Raw genomic sequence first — 21,909 nt, forward strand, 5'->3', positions numbered from 1 at the left:
GCATATTTTCTCCTGATTGGCTGGTGGGTATGGCTTGTGAGTGTAGCAGAGGTATGGCCAATTTGCATGTTTCTCTTTTATTAGATAGGATTATATGTAATGAATATGTATTATATATTATGACCATGGTTTTTATTGTGGTAAAATATATACATAATGCAAATTTTGCCATTTTAACCATTTTAAGTGTACAATTCAGTGGTATTAGTTACATTCAAAATGTTGCCTTACCAACACTTACTTTCCTTTTCGAAAAATTTAAAATTGTTATAGCCTTCCTGATGGATGTGAAGAGCCATCTCATTATGGTTTTGATTTGCACATCCTTGGTGACTGACATTGTCGACCATATTTCATGGCTTTATTGGCCCTTTGTATGTCCTCTTTGGAGAAATGTATATTTAAGTTCTTTTCCCCTTTATTAATTGGCTGTTTGTCTCTTTAAGTTGTAGGAGTTTCTTACATTTTCTAGATATTAAATCCTTTTCAAATCTCTGGTTTACAGATACTTGTCTCATTCTGTGGGTTGTCTTTTGACTTTCTTGATAATGCCCTTTGATGAAATTCTGGTCCCAAGCCCTGCTAGTGAACTGCAATTCAATCCTGGCACTAACTTCCCATTGTTAGAGCAGATCCCACAGTGGTCCTGGCCCCCAACAAGACTGCTCCTCCTTGAGACATCAGCTGCACTGGGGTCCACCTTCTGACCAATAGGCTACAAATCTAGGGGGGTTCCCATGAGCCCTCACAGGCTTGATAGTTCAGGAGAGCTACTCAAAGAATTTAGGAGCTCACTCTTCTTATGATTACAAAGGATGCAGATTGGAAACAGCCAAATTAAAGAGACATCTGGGATGAAGTCTGAGAGGGGCCCACCTGGAGCTTTGTGCCCTCCCCAGTAGAACTGGTGTGCCACTCTTCTTGGCTCATCAGTGTGTTCACCAACCAGGTGGCTTCACTGAGCATTGAATGTCCACAGTTTTACTTCGGTTCCTCATTTTGTGACTGATTTTTGTCATGAAAGGATGTTGGGTTTTATCGGTGTCTTTTCCACATCAATTGAGATGGTGTTCTAGTAACATGGTTTATCACATCAATTGATTATCTTACATTGAACCACCTTTGTATTCAGGGATAAATCCCTGGATTTGGTTTGCAAGTATTTTAGTATGGTGTGTTTTGATTTGTCTCAAAGAATTTTACTCATTTCTCTTTTAGGCCTGTTGGTTAAAATATGTTAATTTAGCCCTGGGCAATTTGTTCAGTGGTTAGAGTATCGGTCTACAGACTGAAAGGTCTTGGGTTCAATTCCTGGGCAAGGGCACATTCTTGAGTTGCAGGTTCAATCCCTGGTCCTGTTTCAAAGCATTCAGGAGGCAACCAGTCCATGTGTCTTTCTCATGTCGATGTTTCTCTGTCTCTCCTCCTCCTGTCTCCCTCCACTCTAAAAAATCAATGGAAAAAATATCCTTGGGTAAGGATTTAAAAAAGAATATGTTTATACATATTTGTGAATTTTCTAGTTTCTATATTTCTAGTTTTATTCCAACGTGCCAAGGGAATTTACTTTTTATTAAGTATTTTATGTATGAGGCTTGTTTTGTGGTCCACCATGGTCTGTCTTGGAGATCCTAAGAAGAATGTGTGTGTTCTGCTGATTTGGGTGGAGTGTTCTGTACATATCTATTAGGTCCAGTTGATGCACAATGTTGTTTATGTCCTCTGTTTCTTTACTGCTCTTTTGTCTGGGTGTCTTATCCATTACCAATGTCATTTTATTAACTTTTAAAAATAGCAGGTATTAGGTGGTTTTTATCAATAGTTCATGCTGGGAAGTTGGTTCGTATGGTTTGTGAGCAAGTGTTGGGGAGAATACTTAACCTTGTGTCCTCAGCGGCATATGTCTGTCTGTCCCATCTATAGGACGAGGTCTGGGGACTATTTGTTGGAGTCTTGGCTTGAGGTGGCCAGAGAGTATCTTTGCCACATTAGCTGTGTGGCCTTCGGCAAGCTGCATGTTTGCTTAGTGTTCCTGTCGCGTTTTCTAGGACAGGGTTCCTCCTCAAGGCTGTGTAGGGATGAGGTGAGGAGACTTGCACTGTGTGGGGTGGAATTGTTTCGTGAGCTCTAGACAAACATGTCAGTAGGGCTTTGATTGACTGTGACCCTGTCAGCACCAAAAAGTCACAAACTTAATACATTTTCCATGTGTTTCATACTCTGAGAATTGCCCCACTGAGGCATTTACTTACACATGTAAGAGGAACCTTCAGTGAATTGAGTGTCTTACTTGGTGGGGATTCTTTGTTCTCATAAGAACCTGGTTCTTTTCATGGGAAGCTCTGTTTAGGGTCTGGTGGCAGGTTGGCTCCCAGGACCCCTTCCAGTGTGGGAGGTGCTCACCTGTGTTTGAGTTGGAGAGGCCATTTATAACTGAGCACTGACCACTCCCTGCTGTGTAGCTGCAGCCCTGATTCATCAAGCGGGTTTATGCTCAGCTCTACCCTCTGCCTGAGGGGGCATGAGGGAGGGAGCACGCAGTGGGCCCACAGGAGAACCCTGGGCCGGGGCCCAGGAATGCAGCAGGGGGATCTGATGGGACATGGGTGGGGGGTGGTCGATGAGTGCTGAATGTGACAGTTTGTAGCCCACAATGTTCTTTACAGCCTCTAAAGCTTTAGCTGTGCTAGAAGCCAATTTTTCCCTCTTACCCTTCTCTATAGCATATTAATGGCCCCAACTGGTAGAACTATTTGGCGTTGCAGACAGCTTGATTTATCCCAGCCATGTTCTTAAATGGTTGCTAATTTCTCGCTGCAAGAAAATTCACAGTCTTGCAATGAGTCAGCTTAATAACAAGATGAGGGCAGACAATCTAACTAATACTAAACTCATTTTAATATTAATATAGTAATACTCAGAATCCTGGATTTTTATCATGAAGTAGAGCAAAACTTATTTTTTTTTTTCTGACTGTAAGTTGAGACAACAACTAGAATTTTTTAGGTATTTTGAAAATGTCAAGGCTCTCTTCTGTGCACCATGCTCTTCCCTTGCTTCAGTGACACACATGCCTCAGCCCCTCAGGGGCACAGCTCCCAGCAGAGCTCAGGTTCTGCTGGCTTGGTGAGGCACAGATGTGTAAACACGTCTGTTTTGGTGAGTGGACCTACTCTATCGGGTAAGCTATTTTTCCATAACTTATTTTTTATTTTTAGAAACAAAATGAAAGTGGTTAGAAGGCTAAAATGCCTCCATATCTGTTCTTATGTTAACCCAGTCAGTGCCTGTGCTGCAGTCCTGAGATCTGTGGTGTTGGAGGACGGAGGTGCCAGAGTGTGTAACCCAAGTAGAGGTTCTTACCCTTCTAGTAATGTCTGCTCTGCCCCGGGCCACGCAGTGCCTCCCTCTTCTGCCCGAGTCTTCCTGGCTGGCCCACCCCTATCACTGACGTTGGTGGGCGGGCCCAGCCTCCTGCACTGGCTCTGTGGGCGCCTGTGACCCTCATGCTAAGGAACCCGAGTGCTCCTTTTTCTTCATGACCCTGTGCCCGGGCAGTGCTGGCACATGTGCTTTTGTGTCTTCCTGTACTAAAGGCACTGTGTATTTCTTTGGAGTTTATAAGGTTATTTTCTTGTAAAACTCAATGTCCTTTAAACCATATAGTTCAACATAAGTATGAATAAGGCTGGAGAGAAGGTTCCTGGTTTATTTATCAGTGCCACATGGACTCGGAGAAGAGTTCACTTTGAGCCTGTCTTAGACTCAGAACCCCGTGAGGGCCCATCTGAGAGGCCAGCTAATATTCAGAGGCTGGCAGCGTCTCGTGTAGATGACTAGACAGCTTGTCATCCTGGGCCACAGAAGTAACAACTGTGTTTAAGGTTTGGCCAGTCTTCCTGTTCTCCATTCTTTCCATCCCATGTTATATGGAATGCATGCAATGACATTTAATTACTTCAATCCCTGTCTTAAAGGAAAAAGATGCAGGGCCAGTATTCTGAGGTATAGTAATTTAGAGGCTTACTCAGGAATTATTTTTGTACACTTAGTAGCTGTAAAGATCTCTCTAGTATTTTTGAAAAAATTATTTCAAGTACATTTTTGGTAGAGTATCTAAGGGTCTCAACAGGCTGCATAGAATGTGTGCTATAGGTAAGGCCATCCTCCTTTTTCTAAATCAAAAAATTTGACAGGAACCAGCCCTTGTTTGCCCTACAGACTCAGTAAAATGCTCAAGTTCTTTAGGCATGTCAGCTGTTCTTGCTCACAAAATAAATGGTATGTGCCTGTTATTACTGTGCTGCTTAAACATAGACTCAGGGAAGTAGATATTCTTGCTTTGGCCACTGTTTAATTGTGGACTGGGAAAGAGGACACACAGGGACTGTCACCTGGCAGTGTGGTACAATGCTATGTGACACAATAGCCACTAGCCACATGTGGCTACTGAGCACTTGAAAAATGGCTGGTCCAAGCTGAGATGTGCTATGTATATATAGCACATGCTTACTTCCTTTGTTTCTCATTCACACCAGCTTGCTAGGATTTCATATAAAAAAGATTATAAAATATCTCATTAATAATTATGATTTAGAAAATTATAATTTGATTTAGAAAAAGTCTCCTGGAGGATGGCCTTACCTATAGCACACATTCTATGCAGCCTGTTGAGGCCCTTAGATACTCTACCAAAAATGTACTTGAAATAAATTTTTCAAAAATACTAGAGAGATCTTTACAGCTACTAAGTGTACAAAAATAATTTCTGAGTAAGCCTCTAAATTACTATACCTCAGAATACTGGCCCTGCATCTTTTTTATATATATCAATATAAAATATATCAATTTTATATTTGAAGGTGATTTGGTTAAATAAAACATATTATTAAAATGAATTACACTCATTTTTTAGTTTTTAAAATGTAAGTGGAATCTTGGTTCTCGAGCTTAATTAATTCCAGAAGGCTTTTTTATTTAATTTTTTAAATCCTCACCTGAAGATATTTTTTCCATTGATTGCAGACAAAGTGGAGGGAGGGTTGATGGGTGGTGGGGGTGAGGGGAGAAACATTGATGTGAGAAAGACACATCAATTGATTGCTTCCTGCACACACTAGGGCCTGGAATTGAACCCGCAACCAAAGTATGTGCCTTTGGGAATTGAACCCATGACTCTTTGATCTGAGAGCCAATATTCTGACTACTGAGCAACTGGCCAGGGCCAGAAGGCTTTTTGAAAAGTGATTCATTCCAAAACCAAATCATTTTTTTTCATCAGAGAGTACTCACAGCACAATTTCCTGAGATATTAACACGGCGAGGTAAGCGGTAAACTGACTCATATTCCCTCATTCTCGTTTGTCACTTGTCAGGTCAAGAATGGAAGAAGTTTTGTTTGACAACCATGACATTATTTTCTGTGAACAACTTGGTTAAGAACTTAATTACTCAAGATGGGAGATATTAACTGCAGTTTGACTGTTTTAAAATTTTTAAAAATTGAAAGTGTGGCTCTCTTTAGACTGGACCTCTTGCCACTTTTGCTGAGGGCTTTCTGAGCTGGTACAGTCCTCCGTTGGTGTGCGAATGGCTTGCCAATCCTGGTGGTAGCTCTTTTGCCATTTTCTTTAGGGATGTTTTTTTATTTCTCTCAGTGTCCTGGTATGTGACCTCTGTTATCTGTGTGACAGTCATGTCAAGGTTATACCTGGAGATGCATCCTGAGAGCTTAGGAAACAGACAAGTCACCCAGCACCCTCAGCCTAGTGTGTGAAGCAGAGTGACTTTGAGAATTAACAGAGAAAGGATAGTTAGAGCACACCTCCAGGCCCCATAACTCAGCTCATATAGGATGACCGGGGAATGAGGAAACAGAAAACAAATCTGTGTACACACTCTAAAGCCCATTTAATTTTCTGTAGGAGTGGTTGTTGGGGTGGAAGGAAGGCGCCACAGTGCTTATCTGATAGGCCTGGTCAGGACGTGGATTTCGGTGGACTCTTCTCTAAGTTCTCTGTCCTGATCTGCACTGAAGGGAACTGTGGCTGCCTGCTTTGAACCTGTTTCCTCCCTCAGCACAGCACAGCACGGCACAAAGTGGCTGTTTACAATCCAGGGCCTGAAGGACAGTTCAACTGGAAATGAACTTGACCACACTTTGATATGATTTACAACGACAGAGGGTGCAGAGAGAGCTGTAGGGGTCTGTGCAGCCTGATCACTCAGCTCAGGAGAAAGACCTCAGGGTTTCAAACCAGCTGCACATGTGCGGCAAAGACCAATCTCCATGGACATTTTGTACAAGTATCTGGTAGAGTAGTCTTCTCACACTAACAATGGAGGTAAGTTAGGAGGGAATAGTTGACCAGAGAAAACATCATGAAAGGACCTGCATGACATGGTGGTGAGCTCTGATTTTCTTAGTACGCTGTTTGGGCCTCAGCCCTGTGAGATCATTTGAATGAGAGATGGAAAAGACCTCCTGTACTAGTCATTCAGCCCAGCCCCTCCAGAGCCGGCTGACCCTTTGGTATACTTTCCAAAGCGCTGTCCAGTTTTTCAAGTGATTCAACTGATGGAGTTTCCACCAGCTCCCAGAGGGTGTAGAAAGGTAGTGCCTGGGCTGGATAGCCCAGTTATGATCTACTGTGTCTCAGGATAAAGATCCAGTGAAGATGCTGTGTTTGGAGAGATGTGGGTTAGTCCTGCCTCTGCCACCAACCTATGTGTGACTGCGTAGATGACCTCAGCTCTGCTCGTCCCTGTCCCTTCCACAGATGGGGTGGCACTGGCGCCGCAGCCTAGTGTGCTGAGGCTTGGCTGTGGTACCACACAGCACCTCATAGTTTTCACATTTGTAACCTCATTGGAGCCTCAGCATTCCTGGCTGCTTTTATTATCCTTCTGGCCATCATCCTGCCTTGACTCTGTTTCTTGTTAACCTGACGAAGCAGTCCCCCCAGGCAGTGGGTGGTGGCCAGGTGATCAGGCATTCTTGTGATTCTCAGTGTAGGGCTGCCATGTGACAGCCCAGGTACCATCCCCGCCTCCTGACACTGTATGGGGCCATTCACTTTGGACCACCTGGTGGGACCCGGGGCTGATGTCATTGTGGGGCATGATGTATTGTCAACATACTAGAGGCCTGGTGCATGACATTCATGCACTGGGGGGGGGGCGGGTTTCCTCAGCCCAGCTTGCACCTTTTTGCAGTCCGGGATCCTTTGTTGGATATCCCCTGAAGGTCCTTAGCGCTTCTATGGAGGCAGGGCTCCCACCACCGCTGCTGTGGTGCTTGCCAGCTATGAGCCCTGGCTTCTGGCTGAGTGGCGCTCCCGCTGTGGGAGTGCACTGACCACCAAGGGGCAGCTCCTGCATTGAGCGACTGCCCCCTGATGGTCAGTGCAACATCATAGCAACCAGTTGTCCCACTGTTCAGTTGATTTGCATATTAGGGTTTTATTATATAGGATTGGACTTGGGGTCTTTTGGAGTGTTCGTCCAGGCTGACAGCTGCTGACATCCATCTCAGTGTGACATGGCAGTTGATCCCCTGGGACAAGCAAGGCTCCACAGTCTCTCATACTGCTATTCTGTGTGCCTGCTGCTTGGACTATCCAGTGATTGTAAGTTTCCCTAAAAGAGGCATTATCATTTATAGCAAGTAGTTGGTCATTATAATTTCTCTTACAACTATTCCTTTTGTCAGCTTGAGAATATTAAATGATTCAATCCAGGCTCAAGTAAGAATCTAGTTAAAGTACATTTCACAATGCAGTTTGTCTCAGGAGACTTGTGATAAAATGGCCACTCTCACTGGCTTACCAGTCTTACTAGTATGAAGGCTGACACGCATGAGTCACAAGGGGGGGAGGGCCCTCAGTGCAGCCTCCACCCTGTGGGCACCCACCAGCCTCCCCTGTGGCATTGCTGTGCCCTCCATGTCCTCACCCTGGTCCCTCTCTACCTCCTGGAGCCCCAGGCCTGTGCTTCCTGGTTAGTTCCCTTGTTTCTCAGTTTCTCAGGCTCTGGGCATGGAGTCGGAGGTTGGGAGAGTTGTGCTATGTGATTTGAATTATTAGTACTGTGTTCTATTCTGCCTTTTGTATTTGTATGTGAAATATTTCAAACACACAGACAAAAGGATTTTGCTTTTTTTTTTTTTACATATTGTTTTTTGAGCTTCAGTGTTCAGTTAGGTACTTGGGTGCAAACAGGTAATGAACATAATGATTGGGCAGGAGCTGGAACTTGGATCCTAGTTGTTGGCCCAGCTCTCTGGTTCTCCTGTGTCTGTCGCCCCTCTCCTACCGCTGGAATTCCTCATGGATGTGGTAAGGCACCGGTGACACAGCATACTGTGGGCTGGAACAGTAATGCCTCAGGGACTTGAGGTCAGACTGCTGCCCGTGCCTGGAGCAAGGCCAGGGGCAAATGCATCATCTTCCAACAGCTCTCCAGTCAGCGGCAGAGCCGAGCTGAGACCCACACCCACGCTCTGCCTTGGCTCCATCGTGGGACAGAGGGTGGGTTATCCCCACTGACTTTCAAAATTCCTAAAGCATTATAAGAATGGTGGAAAGTATTGTCCATTTTGAGAGTTCAAGGAAAGTAAGCCCCTCCTGTCTCTGTGCCTCTCTCCAGATCCTTGGGAAGCTGAAGGGTCTTGCCTTGGATGCTGAGGCAGAGCTGGAGAGACAGGACGAGGCCCTGGATGGCATCGCCACTGCCGTGGACCGGGCAACCTTAACCATTGACAAGCACAATCGACGAATGAAAAAACTGACTTAGAAGGACAGAGAGGGTAGAGGTGAGAGCTTTTGATGAGAATCGCATCTCAGTATGTTGTCCTCAACCCCTGCATGCTGCCTTCCGGTGACGGTCACAGGAGGCCATTCTCAGGGCCAGAGAAAACTTGTGGTCCTGCCTCCGAGGCCTACCTGCCTCAGGACAAAGGCTGCTGTGAAGGTTCTGGGCAGCCACTGAGGGAGGGGTCCTCTGCAGGCCCTGAAGGTGCAGCTGCAGGAGAGGAGTTCTGCCTGTGGACACAGCAAACGGCACCCCGCCAAGGCCCCTCGAGCTGCTGGCGCGTCAGGAGCACCCATGCCATCCAGCACGTGGCTGAGCCCTGGTGAGCCCTGCACAGCTGCGTGGTGGCTCTCCATTCAGAGGCTGGTCTGCACCCAGCACTGAGGGACCCCTTTGCATGGCTTTATCCCAGGTCTCCAGCATCACCAGTAGCTGCATTATTAGCCTTTCTCCACGCTTTTTGGGCAAAAAAGGAAGATGTAAAGCCTCCGTGAATAAAATCTGCTTTTTTTCTCACTGTGGGTCTAAACACTGCAGGTGTACCTTGTATCGGCACAGTCCCTCCTCCAGGACCGCATTCCTGAGCCTGCTCCCCTCTGTGGGCCGCTAAGCGACCCACCACCCTCACTTGTTCCATCTCTCTGGTGGGCAGGCCAGTTTCTTTTTGGTTGTATTTTTATTTTCTAACTGAAGCTGAGAGTCTAGCATACCTTAAGTTCATCATATACTAGTAAACTCCTGAAATACTATTTCACTGCCCAGTTTTTAGCCAAAGGTGAAAATAGTAAATATTGCGCCTGTTTAAAAGGTTTTGATTTTTGCTTTTACTGCCCCATTTCTATCCAGAAACAAAAGAAAAATGTTAGTGTTAGGATTTTTTGTGAAGATACGCATCGATGCTGCTTTTTGCTTGGTTTGGAGTCCACGAGCGGGCCCCTTGGGGGATGAGGGGAAAGTGGAGGATCGTGCACCTCACACACCGCTTTGAAGAGCATCCTGGGAGGCTGTCCACAGAGAGGCTCCTTAAATCTTGAGTGTCTGCAGTGCCTGGGACGGCACCTTCAGGCCCTGTGCTGCTGTGTTCGGGTCCTGGGTGGGTTCAGGGAACTGCCCTGGGCAGTGCTAGATTTCTGAGCTGACCTCAGCAAGTCCACACAGTATACGGCAACAGGAGTGTGCTCTCCAGGTCTGGAGGCCAGAAGTACAAGGTCAGGGTGTTGCAGGGCTATGCTCCCTCCTGGGGCACTTAGATTCTTCCAGTAGCAGAAAATCCTTCTTGAGTTGATGACTCGAGGTCAAAACACAGAAACCTACCCATTTAAACCCACTAACAGTCACCAAGCTGAGGCAAAAGCACCAAAAACCTTGACACTAAGAACTCACACAGCCCCTGCTCCCCACCCAAGTGCTCACTTCTACCTCCCACTGCTTCCCACCCCAGGTGCACTAACTCCCCCTTTCCTGGCCCCTCCACACCAGGTGCATGAATCTTTCTAGACACCCCCCTCCTTCCCACCCCCTCCACCTTGTAGCAAAATTCCAATTCCTTAGACTAACACATCCATGGCAATGCAACTTCACCTTCAGTGCTCCCACTGCCAGTTCTCTGTCTTCATCTTCACTGTCCTCCTCACCTGGTGCACTGTCTTCACCTTACACTTCCACCCTAGGGAATTACATGAGGGGAGTGGACCTTAGGATGCTCAGATGCTAGACCGGAGAAAGGAGGTCAGCAGGCAGCCTGGTGATCTCTTGCATCCAGGTAGCACGTGTCCTGATGGCTCCCACCGAGTGGATCAGATCATTAGACCCTCTGGAGCCACCATCATCATCATTCGTCGGCATAGAGCAGGGTGTCTCCGGTCCTGCTTTCCCTCTCCCGAGTTGGAGCTTACCCACTGACACTGACGTCGGGCCTGTGTGCGGGGCTGAGCTCTCTACATGCATCATTCCTGCACCAAAATCTGTCTGCACTTTACCCTGTATTTTGTCAGATGGTTGTCATCCTGTAAGGTGTTTGCAGTTCCTAAAACTTAATGTGGACTCATTTACTCTCTATGAAGGTAGACACAGTGCAAGTCCTTCGAATGCAACTAAATGAAACGGCTCTGACATTTCATCCACAAAGGCAGATCTCTGCCCTGCTGTTGTTGCTCGGTGATTGAGCGTCAACCCATGAACCAAGAGGTCACAGTTTGATTCCTGGTCAGGGAACATGCCTAGATTGCAGGCTCAGGGATGTCCAGGAGGAAGCTAGTCAATGATGTTTCTCTCTCATCCATGTTTCTCTCTATCCCTTCTCCTTCTTCTCTATCCTCTCCTTCTTTTCTCTCTAAAAATCAATAAAAAAAGGGGGACGATTCTTTTGTTAGCTGAGGGCAGGGGTCAGCAGACTTTCTGTAAAAGTACAGGAAGAAACTGCTTCATCTTTTGAGCCATTTTGGTGCCTGTCACGACATCTTAGGTCTCCTGTTTATGTGAAGATGACCTGGACTTGTGAGCAATGGTTATGCTGGTTTCAATAAAACTACCTTGGAAATAGGAACTCCATGTGTCACAAAATGTTATTCTTGTTTTGATTTTCTTTCAACCAGGGAAAATTCAAGTAGGTCCTTGACATGCAGGCCACAGGGGAGCAGGCTGCTGTGCTTGCTCACCTGCCCAGCAGGTGTGATCTTCAAGGCTACAGCCACAGTTCAGCAATGTCTGTCCTGGAGGGCGACTCACTGCCCTTCTCAGCCCCAAACTGAAGAGCGGCCTGAGCCCTCGGCATGACACTGCTGCCAATGTCAGTGCCAATCCAGGTTTGCGGGTGGGAGACCTTCAACTCATTTTCTGGCTGTGCTTAGCTGTCCGGAGCTTTGCAGATATTTGATCCCATTCCTGTTAAAGGCAGAGCGTGGAATAGGGGCACAGTGGAGGTGGGGGGAGGGCAAGATGAGGAAAGGCCCGTGCTGGTTTTCACAAGTGATCTTCCCTGGATGCCCCACATCAGCACACAGAAATTTCAGGAGAGAAGAAAAAACAAAAAACCATCAGTCCTTGAGCTATTTCCAAAAAACACAGAAAACTCGACTGTATGCAATCAGGGTGGGGGCTTGACTTGGTTTGGGGTTGGGTGAAATGCCCTCCAGGAGGCAGCTGTATTGGTTGAGGCATTTACCCTGGCGTGAGACCACTTTACAAGGAGGCCCCTCCAAGGCCCCACGGCCTCACCTGGGAGGAGCCCCCTCCCCTTTTACTGCTGCCAGTTTAATTATTAGCTGAAGGTTTTAGTAAAACTTGAAAGACACCCAAATTGTAGTTAGGTTTCACATTTGCAACTGATCTCCACATCCACATGTTTCCAGATTTTGGCATCCTTTTGGAAATGTGGGGTAGCAATGGGCTTGTCGAGGAGGCAATTTTCCCTGATTCATTTTGAAAGTGAAAAGCCACAGGGCTGGTCCTCCAGCTCCTCTGAAGGCAAGGGTGGTCCTGCTTCCCAGAGGATCATTTGGTCTCATCCTCTCCTCAGCTTCCTCAGTGAGAAGCAGGCCTGTGAGGCGGAGTGGGGAAGCATCCATTCTCAGGCACTAGGAGCTGCTTGCTGCTGGGAGAGCCACAGAAGCCCATGTATAGTTTCTAGAGTGAAGGCCATTGAGCCCGGACACAGAGACCTGGGTACAGGGCCAGGACCTAGGAGCAAGACTGGCTCAAGGCTGTGCTGTATGGCCCAGACTGCACAATCCAAGGCTCCTGCGGATGTGGGCACTAATCCTGGAGCTATGGCTGCCATCCTATCACACACAGCTGCTGCCCTAAGGTACCAGTACCACAAGATCCTCTAGCACGGTCTCCCATTGAGTCTTAAGCAGCACCTGCTCCTCAGTGCCCTTGAATTTTATTCACCATCTCTTATTCCCTCCTCTGCCCCTTCCTATCAGTCTGCAGGCCGAGGTGGTCTCTGGAGGCTTAGAGGCTTTGCCTGATCTAATTGGTCAGAAACAGTCCTGCACTAGACACTGAGAGAAGGAGATCTATGTAATGCATAGTCACAAACCCAAACAGGCAGCCAAAAGGAGACAAAGAAACTACCTGCAAATGAAAGAACAAAAGAATTCTCCAGAAGAAGAGCTAAATGAAATGGAGATAAGAAATTTATCTGATATAGAGTTCAGAAGTAAAGATGCTCAACAGCATGAGAAAAATATAGTAACTATGAAAGCATAAAGAATGACACAGCACAAATAAAGAACACATTGGAAGGAATACACAGTAGACTAGGGGAAGATGAGGATTGAATCAGTGAATTAGAAGACAAAGTTGAAAAAACTCAGAGAACCATAAAGAAGAAAAAGACAATTAAAAAACAAGGAGAGCTTAAGGGAGCTGTAAAACAACATTAAATTGGAATAGCATGTTTGCCAGAAAAGGCAGAAAGGGAGAGAGGGATAGAGAACATGTCTGAAGAAATAATGGCAGAAAACTTCCCTGGCCTGGTAAAATCAAGGGGAGGGAAGTGTGCCTTCTGCTCAAGCGGGGTCATGTTTCCTAGATGAGTACAGGGCTCGTGCCCATAGTATTTTTGCAGAAGCCCAGCTGGATGCAAAGGAGGGTTTAGGCCTGGTGAGTGTCCCTGGATGTGCACCAATAACTTGAGGCTGCTCCCTTGGGGGGTTTCCTCATCCTACTTCCAACTGCCCCACTGCTTCAGCGCTCGTTTTGTTCCATGTCCAGCACATGCAGCTGCTGTTAATGAGGCCAACCCTTATCCTGAGGCTCTGGGGCAGATGCCCTGGAAAAGGGAGCTAGAGCAGCCATCACTGGGCTCCTGCACCATGGGGGTGAGGACAGACACAAAGAACAGCCTCAGGAGGTCCCTGGGATTCAGTGGCTTGGGCCTTGGGCTGCATTTTCCAATGGATACGATGCGCCAGAGCAGCGGTTGCCAACCTTTCAGACCTCATGGACCACCACTGGCGACCACTGCTCCACAGGGTGGTTTGGTTTGAATATGGGACAACAGCATTAAGACACTCTGCTAGGGAGTGAAGATTAGAAAAGAGGATGATGGGGGCGGGTCAGACAGGGCCCATTCCTAGTACCCACTAAGTGCTTCATCTGAAAGTCATGTTCATGTCTGCTCCAATGCTCAGAGGGTCTTCAGTTGGGAGGTCTGTTTACTCCTCTTACAGATGAGAGGACAGACACCTGAACCTGCCCAAGGTCCTGGCTTGAGTCTCTGGCAGCTTCTGTCCTCTATCTACATGCTAGGTCATGACTGCTTAGGAGAGTGAGCCTGCAGGGTAGACACTGGTGAGAAAGAAAAGGGTCCCAGGTTGTGAGATATGGCCAGGACAGGCCAAAGCTGCTCAGGGTGCACATACATACCAGAGTCTACAGATACAAGCCCACCTATTCAAGGACCATCTTAGAGTAAACTGGTTTCCTACCAGAGGTGGGAGCTGCCTGCTGAACTCACAATGCCTTTCTTCCCAGTTATCTTATCCACGTGGGACATGGCCCTGACAAGGTAGGAGCAACATGGGGGGACTGGTGGGTGGGTGGATCAAGATGCCCTCGAAGGTACAGGGTGTCCTAGTCTCTCCAACACAAACCAAAATGAGAGAAATACCTGAACCAGCAGCCTCATCACCGTGTGCATTGCTAGAGTGTGCGGTCATGAGGAAAGACCACTGCACACCCAGGGCTCCTGTGGATGTGGGCATGCATCCTGAAGCTGTGGCTGCCATCCTATCACACACCCTATCACATCCTATCACCTAAGGTGCTGGTACCTTAGGGCAGCAGCTGTGTGTGACAGGATCTCATCCAAGCTCTTCACCTCTGGATCATGCAAAATAGACTCTGCCTATCGGGCATCTCAGACTGGCCCGAGGCTGCCTACAGCCTACTGCCTGCTCAGCTCTGCTTTATCACACTGCCCAACACAAGAACATCACCATGGGTGAGGTCTCCCTGCCACCTAGTCCTCAGTGTACACAGACCCCACAGCATGATGGGGTCTCCAAGTCACAGCCCTCACTGTGCACAGACCCCACAGCATGGTGGGGTCTCCCCATCTCCTGGATCTTCATTCTCCACTGACTTCAGAATCTCCCCTCCCAACAGATTATTCCTCATGATCTGTTCATCTCAAGAACCTTAACCTGTTCATCTCAAGAACCTTAACCTGAAGATGGCTGTGCCCAGGTGAACACCTAGCCGCAGCCTCACACAACAATTTCAATAAAATACAACTAAAATATAAAACGGACATTGCCCAGAACTAGAGGAAGGTTGACTGACTGGAAATTCTACAGTGAGAAGCAAGGAGAAAACCAGAAGGAGGTGCGGAGGAGCTGGAAAAGCCCAAGGTACGGAGACGCAGCGCGTGGAGAGGACGGAGCCGGAGAGGAGGGAGGCCAAGTGCCTGGCGGGCGTTCCCTATCGGAAAGGAGATAAAACTCCGATTGTGCTGGGCCCCCGACTGCTCTGAACCCCAGTTTTAAGCCAGACCCCGGGGACTCAGGCTCAGCCATAGGGAGCCGGGCTGTAAGGCGGAACCCCGGGGAAGTGGTGAAAGGAAGTCCCGGCAGTGCGCACACACGGCGCGCAGAGAAGGGACGGTCGGCTGTGCCGCGGGATTGCCCTGACGGGAAGGAGACTGGGGCTCCAGACTGCTCTGAACGCCACCTCCAACTCCACTTCCAACGGAACTGAACCCCAATACCGAGCTCATTGGGGGAGAGCATAGACTGTTTGGCAGCAGGCGAAAATCGAGGGCACCTTTCTCTCAGAGGCGCCGGCAGGGAGCACTGAAGGACCCACATAGGGCGGGGCTGACGGAAGCCAAAACTGCAGGCTCCACCCTGAAACCCTGTCCCATCTGTAACTGCGAAATGCGACAACAAAATAGATCACAAACGAAAGAAATGGAGGACAAAAAGCGTCTGGATATAGAGTTCAAATCTACGCTTATAAGGTTTTTCAAGAATTTCCTAGAAAAGATGGATAAGGCCTATGAGGATATGAAAAGAGATCAACTAGAATTAATAAGGAGTCATCGAGAAATGATAAGGGATCAACAAGAAATAAAGAATACATTGTCTGAAATAAAAAATATTTTACAGAGTCCTAAAAACAGAAGGGACGATCACAAGAATCAAGTCAAAGATTTGGAACATAAAGAGCCAGAAGACACTCCTCCACAGAAGCTAGAAGGCAAAAGAATCCAGAAAATTGAAGATAATGTAAGAAACCTCTGGGACAACTTCAAGCGAACCAACATCAGAATTATTGGGGTCCCAGAAGATGAGAGAGAGCAAGATATCAAAAACATACTGAAAGAAATAGTGACAGAAAACTTCCCCCACCTGGTGAAAGAATTAGACTTACAAGTCCAGGAAGCGCATAGAACCCCAAACAAAAGGAATCCAAAGAGGACCACACTGAGACACATCATTATTAAAATTCCAAGAGCAAAAGACAAAGAGAGAATATTAAAAGAAGCAAGAGCAAAGAAGGTAGTAATCTATAAAGGAGCACCTATACGATTGTCAGCTGACTTCTCAACAGAAACCATGCAGGCCAGAAGGGAATGGCAAGAAATATTCAAGGTGATGAATAGCAAGAACCTACAGCCAAAAATAATCTACCCAGCAAAGCTATCACTCAGAATCGAAGGCCAGATAAAGAGCTTCACTAATAAAAAAAAGCTAAAGGAGTTCATCACCGCCAAACCAGAATTATATGAATTGCTGAAGGGGGTTCTTTCAGAAGAGAAAGTAAACAAAGATAAAAATTATGAACAACAAATACGTAACTATCAACAAGTGAATCTAAAAACCAAGGAAATTAAAAAAATCTGATGAACAATATTAACTATTGAATATAATAGAATCAGAGGTATGGAAGGGGAGTGAACTGACGATTCTTGGGGAAAAGGGGAGAGAGGGGCGTGGGAAGAGACTGAACATAAACTGTGCACCTATGGATGAGGACAATGGGGAGAGGGGAAAGGGCAGAGGGTGGGGTGGGAACCTGGTGGAGGAGAGCAATGGTGGGGGGGGGGGGAAGGAACATTTGTAATAATATGAACAATAAAAACTTATAAAAAAAAAAAAAAAAAAAAAAGAACCTTAACCTTAGTGCAGCTGCAGAGACACCTTTTCAAAGTAATGTCAAATTGCAGGTTCCTAGAATTAGGGCTTGGACATATCTATTTTGGGGAGCACAATTCCACCTATGACACTCTATTCTTGCCAAATTCACACTCATCCCACATATGAAATATATTTATCCCATCCCAATATCTCCAAAATTTTCAACTGTTACACATCTGATCTTTGTCCAAAAATCTCACCTATATATCATCAACTTTAATCTCTAAGTCCAACATGGATGATAGTAGAGTCCATCCTGGGGCAGAATTCCTCTCCAACTTTGTGAAGTCAGAAAAATGAGCTATTTCCAGATATAGAGGTGGGTGCTCCTACTTCAAAGAGGAAAAAATATGAAAATTAGGAAGAGCACAAGTTCCTGTTTGGTTCTGACATACGGGGATCTGGGAACGTGCACTCCATCCTAACAAGTGAAAAGCTGTACAAACTGAAAATCAACAACTCTTCTTTGATCCTTTAAGAAATGAGGCTATAGGACAAACCCCCCAGGTGAACCTATAAAAAACCACAACTTTCCAGAGAGAAACCCATGAGCAGAAATGTCCTAGGGAACCAGTGCTGGGGCAGGAAACCCTGAACTATAACTGATAAATGCTGGAGACTCAGTGTGGACAAGACTGAGTGCAAAACTCCAGTACAGGGGATTTTAAAATGGTGGCAGAGTAAATGGATACTGCACAAACATGCTCCCAGGACCAAATTGGAATTACAACTAAAATACTGAAAAAGTTCCTCAATAATCAACAGGAGACTTGCTAGAAAGAACCCTGGTAACTGAAAACAGAAAGTGGAGACAGCATAGATAGAGACTGGTAGGAGGGGTGGAGGTGTGAAAGGGCTGGCTGGGTTCCACAGACAGCAACTTAAGTTCCAGAGGGATATCTCAACTGTGGGGGGTTGCCACTGAGAACTCTGGGGTCTAATCCCCAAGCTGGGGACCCCAGCAGAGGGCACCAGAACTGAGGATACCCATATCTAGCTGTGAAGAGCAGTGGGGTTACTGTCCACCAGGGATAGATGGCTGGGAATGAAGGAACCCTCTTAAAGGGCCCACACACAAAATTCCCTGTGCAGCCAATCACCTTGTGCTCCAGCAGAGGGAGGACAGAGTGGTCTGAAGCTGTTTGAGAAGAAGCCAGGATGGGGTGCTCCAGGGTTAGAGTTCAGAAAACAGATACCCCAATATCCTGTGCTGAGACATCCCCTCATGCTGCAGAGGTCATCTTTCTCATGCAGTCATTTGCTATCACACAAGTTCAAGAGTCACAGAGAGTTCCAAGTAAGAGAACCTAAACAGGCCCACACTCACACACATCATAATTAAAATGCCAAAAATTAAAGACAAAGAATCTTAAAGGCATCAAGAGAAAAGCAAACTGTTACCTACAAAGGAGCTCCAGTAGGCTGATACCTGATTTCTCATCAGAAACTCTACAGGCCAGAATGCATGAAGTACTCAAGGAAATGGAAAGCAAGGATCTGAAACCAAGATGACTATCCAGCAAGGCTAGCACTCAAAATAGTGAAATAAAGAACTTCCTGGACAAAAAAAAAAAAAAGCTATAGGAGTACATCACAACCAAACCAGCATTATAAGACATGCTAAAGGGACTGCTGTAATGAGAAAAAATGGAGACAGAAACCTATGCATACAGAATTAAAAAGGCAATAAATATTTAATAATAAATGTAAATGCATTACATGCTTGATTCAAAAGACATAGGGTTTCTGAATAGAAAAAACACAAGACCCAATTATATGCTGTCTACAAGGACAAAAGACAGATACAGGATGGGAGTAAAGAAATGAAAAATAATTTTCCCATGCAGATGGGAAAAATATTGGAGTAGCAATACTTATATCTGACAAAATAGACTTCAAAGTGAAAGCCATCACAAGAGACAATAAAGGTCACTACCTAATACTAAAGAGAGCAATCCAACAAGAGGATATAAACCTGGTAAACATACATGTACCCAATGTAGGAGTACTTAAATATATTAAAAAAACAAAAACAAAAACAAAAAACCCCCACTTCTACAGGACTTTAAGGAAGAGATTGACAATAATACAGTCATAGTAGGAGACTTTAACAGCCTACTGACTTCACTGTTTAGATCTTCCAGACAAAAACTTAACAAGGAAACATTGACTCTAAATGACACACTGGGTCAGATGGATTTAATTGACACTTATAGAATAATTCCCCCCAAATCTGCAGAATATACATTCTTCTCAAGTGCACATGGGTCATTCTCAAAGATAGACCACATGTTAGTACACAAAACAAGTCTCCACAAGTTTCAGGAAATTGAAATCATATCAAGCATCTTCTCAGATCACAGTGGAATGAAATTAGAAATCAAATACAGTAAAAACACCCCAAAATACTCAAACAAATGGAGGCTAAATTGTATGCTATTAAATAATGAATGGGTTAACAGTAAGATTAAAAAAAAAAAAAAAAAAGGAGCCAAAAACTTCCTGGAAACAAATGAACACAAAACAACACAAAATCTCTGGGACACAGCAAAAGCAGTCCTGAGAGGGAAGTTCATAGCATTATAGGCCTACCTTAAAAAACAAGAAAAATTAACAATAAACTATTTAACCCTACAACTTAATGAACTAGAAATATAACAATAAGAAAAGCCCAGTGTAAGTAGAAAGAAGGAAGTAAAAAAGATTAGAGAAGAAATAAATGAGAGACTAAAAAACAATTAAAAAAAAACCAAGTGCTGGTTCTTTGAAATGATAAACAAGATTGATGAGCCATTAGCCATATTCATCAAGAAATTAAGAAAGAGGACTCAAATAAATAACATACAAAAGAAAGCAGAGAAGTGACCACTGACACTAGAGAAATACAAAGGATTGCAAGAAAATACTATGAACAACTACATGCCAACAAGCCAGAAAATGTGGATAAAATGGACAAATTGTTAGAAAAATGCAATCTCCCAAAACTTAATCAGGAAGAATCAGAAAACCAGAATTAGCCAACAACAATTGATGAAATAGAAGCAGTCATCAAAATACTCCCAGCAAACAAAAGCCTGGTCCGTCTGGACTGCTTCACTAACACCTATACTCCTTAAAACATTCCAGAAAATCCGAGAGAAAGGAACACTTCCAAACTCTTTCTATGAGGACAGCATTATCTTCATTCCAAAACCAGATAAAGACACTACAAAGAAAGAGAATTACAGGCCAATATCCCTGATGAACGTAAATGCTAAAATCCTCAACAAAATATTTGCAAATTGGATCCAGCAATATATTAAAAGATCATACACTATGACCAAGTAGAATTCACCTCACGGAATTCATCCCAGGGATGCAAGGTTGGTACAATATTTGCAAGTCAATAAATGTGATACATCACATACAATGAAAGACAAAAACCACATGATCATATAGACACAGAAAAAGCATTCATCAAGATCCAACACCATTTGTGATGAAAGCTCTTAGCAATGTGAGAATAGAGGGAGCATATCTCAACATGATTCAGACCAGGTGTAGGTGGGGAGGTCACTCCCCGATTTTCCAATAGTAATAAGCCCGTGATCTGAGCAGTACAGGAGGTTGGCTGGGAAACCGTCCATTGCTACCGTGGGGCCTGGCCTTTCTCATACCCCTCCATCTTCATGTCATTGAGCCCTAGCTCCTCATTTTGATCAAACGTGTACTTATAACGTCCCACCTTCATCTCCAGATCATCTTCGGGTGCATACTCATTCTGCAAGTAATCTGCTGGACCGTTCATAATAAAGTGGGTCTTCATTTTACCCTCTATGATCTGGTCCAACTTCTGGCTAAACTCCTGCAGCTTGTCCATCTGGCCAGGATTTGAACTGTCACCAGTGTGAAAGCGTTCTTGGTCACCAGGTCTGGGATGTCTTTCAGCAGCCCCTCCAGTGTAGTGAACTTGCCCCCAAAGAGGGCCATTCCCAATTCAAATTCCAGTTCTGGAATTTCCACACTGCACGTCTCAGGTTTGAGAGACTCTGGTCATATCTGAGGGATCTGTGATATGGAGAGTGATCCTGGACCCAAGGGCTCTACTGCTCCTCCAGACTTCACCTCATTGGTCGGGTCGGATGACTGCATATTCGCAGTTGGTAGCCATAATGATAACCTCCTTAAAGCCAGGGGTTTGAACTAGCTTCATGTTGGTCTGAGCTGGGGCATTGCATTCCGGGCAGTTTGTGTTGAACGCCAGTACTTCATTTCTAAGATCTTCCTCTTGCAGCTTCTCTTCTGGTGCCTCTGCCTAGAGCTCCAGCATCTCCTCCTGATGCGGAGTCCAGGTATAACATGTGATCACCAGGGCATTGTCTTTCTGGGGAGCGTGTGGGTTTTCCATGAAGCTGTTCCCTGAGGAGTCATCAGTGATCATGGTGAAAGGAGAGGTCACCTGCTTTAGCTCTTTCAGTTTGACAATGAACTCATCAGTCTTTCAGCTATGGCTTCTTCATTTGCCCTTCGTGGGGGCTGATCCTGTCCAGGCCAGAGATAGCACAGCTGATCAATCCTTCAACAGTGGCCAAAGCTCCCTTCTGGCTGAAGGCAGGAATTTCAAAATCTAACTTTGGAATCCTTGTGGTGGCAGTCAGTCTCACTACTTCTCGGTTCATGTCCTCTGTCACCCCACCTTCTGGGTGTATTGCACTCCCTGCCCTGGATCCTGCCCAATGATTGGACCTCCATGTTGTGCCAGCCGCAGTGTTTGCAGCAAAAGGAGCTGGCTGTCACTTCTCTGAAGAAGGGATCGTGGTGAGCAGCAGGTGTGTCACACCGTCGCATAGCAGTTCATGCACAGCAACTCGATCTCTGGGCTGCTGGCCCTCATCCTCAGCGTGGATGGGCCGGAACAACTCGCTGGGGCTGAGGCAGGTGAGGGCGCAGCCAAATGCCCCACTTTTGTGAG

General features: G+C 45.7%; 1 protein-coding gene and 1 pseudogene across 2 annotated transcripts in view; one reads left to right on the plus strand and one right to left on the minus strand.

Moving 5' to 3' along the window:
* The window catches only part of SNAP47 (synaptosome associated protein 47), a 47,160-nt gene extending 35,804 nt beyond the window's left edge, over positions 1-11,356 (plus strand). For both annotated transcript variants that reach the window (XM_036450127.2, XM_036450126.2), the window contains one exon: positions 8,647-11,356. In XM_036450127.2, the coding sequence (XP_036306020.1) occupies positions 8,647-8,684 (38 nt within the window). In that variant the 3' untranslated portion in view covers positions 8,685-11,356. The remainder of the gene's footprint in view (positions 1-8,646) is intronic.
* Positions 1-21,909, minus strand: part of LOC118726143 — a 47,918-nt pseudogene that overhangs the window by 10,766 nt on the left and 15,243 nt on the right.

This window comes from Pipistrellus kuhlii, unplaced genomic scaffold, assembly GCF_014108245.1.
Source record: "Pipistrellus kuhlii isolate mPipKuh1 unplaced genomic scaffold, mPipKuh1.p scaffold_m20_p_21, whole genome shotgun sequence".
Classification (NCBI taxonomy): Eukaryota; Metazoa; Chordata; class Mammalia; order Chiroptera; family Vespertilionidae; genus Pipistrellus; species Pipistrellus kuhlii.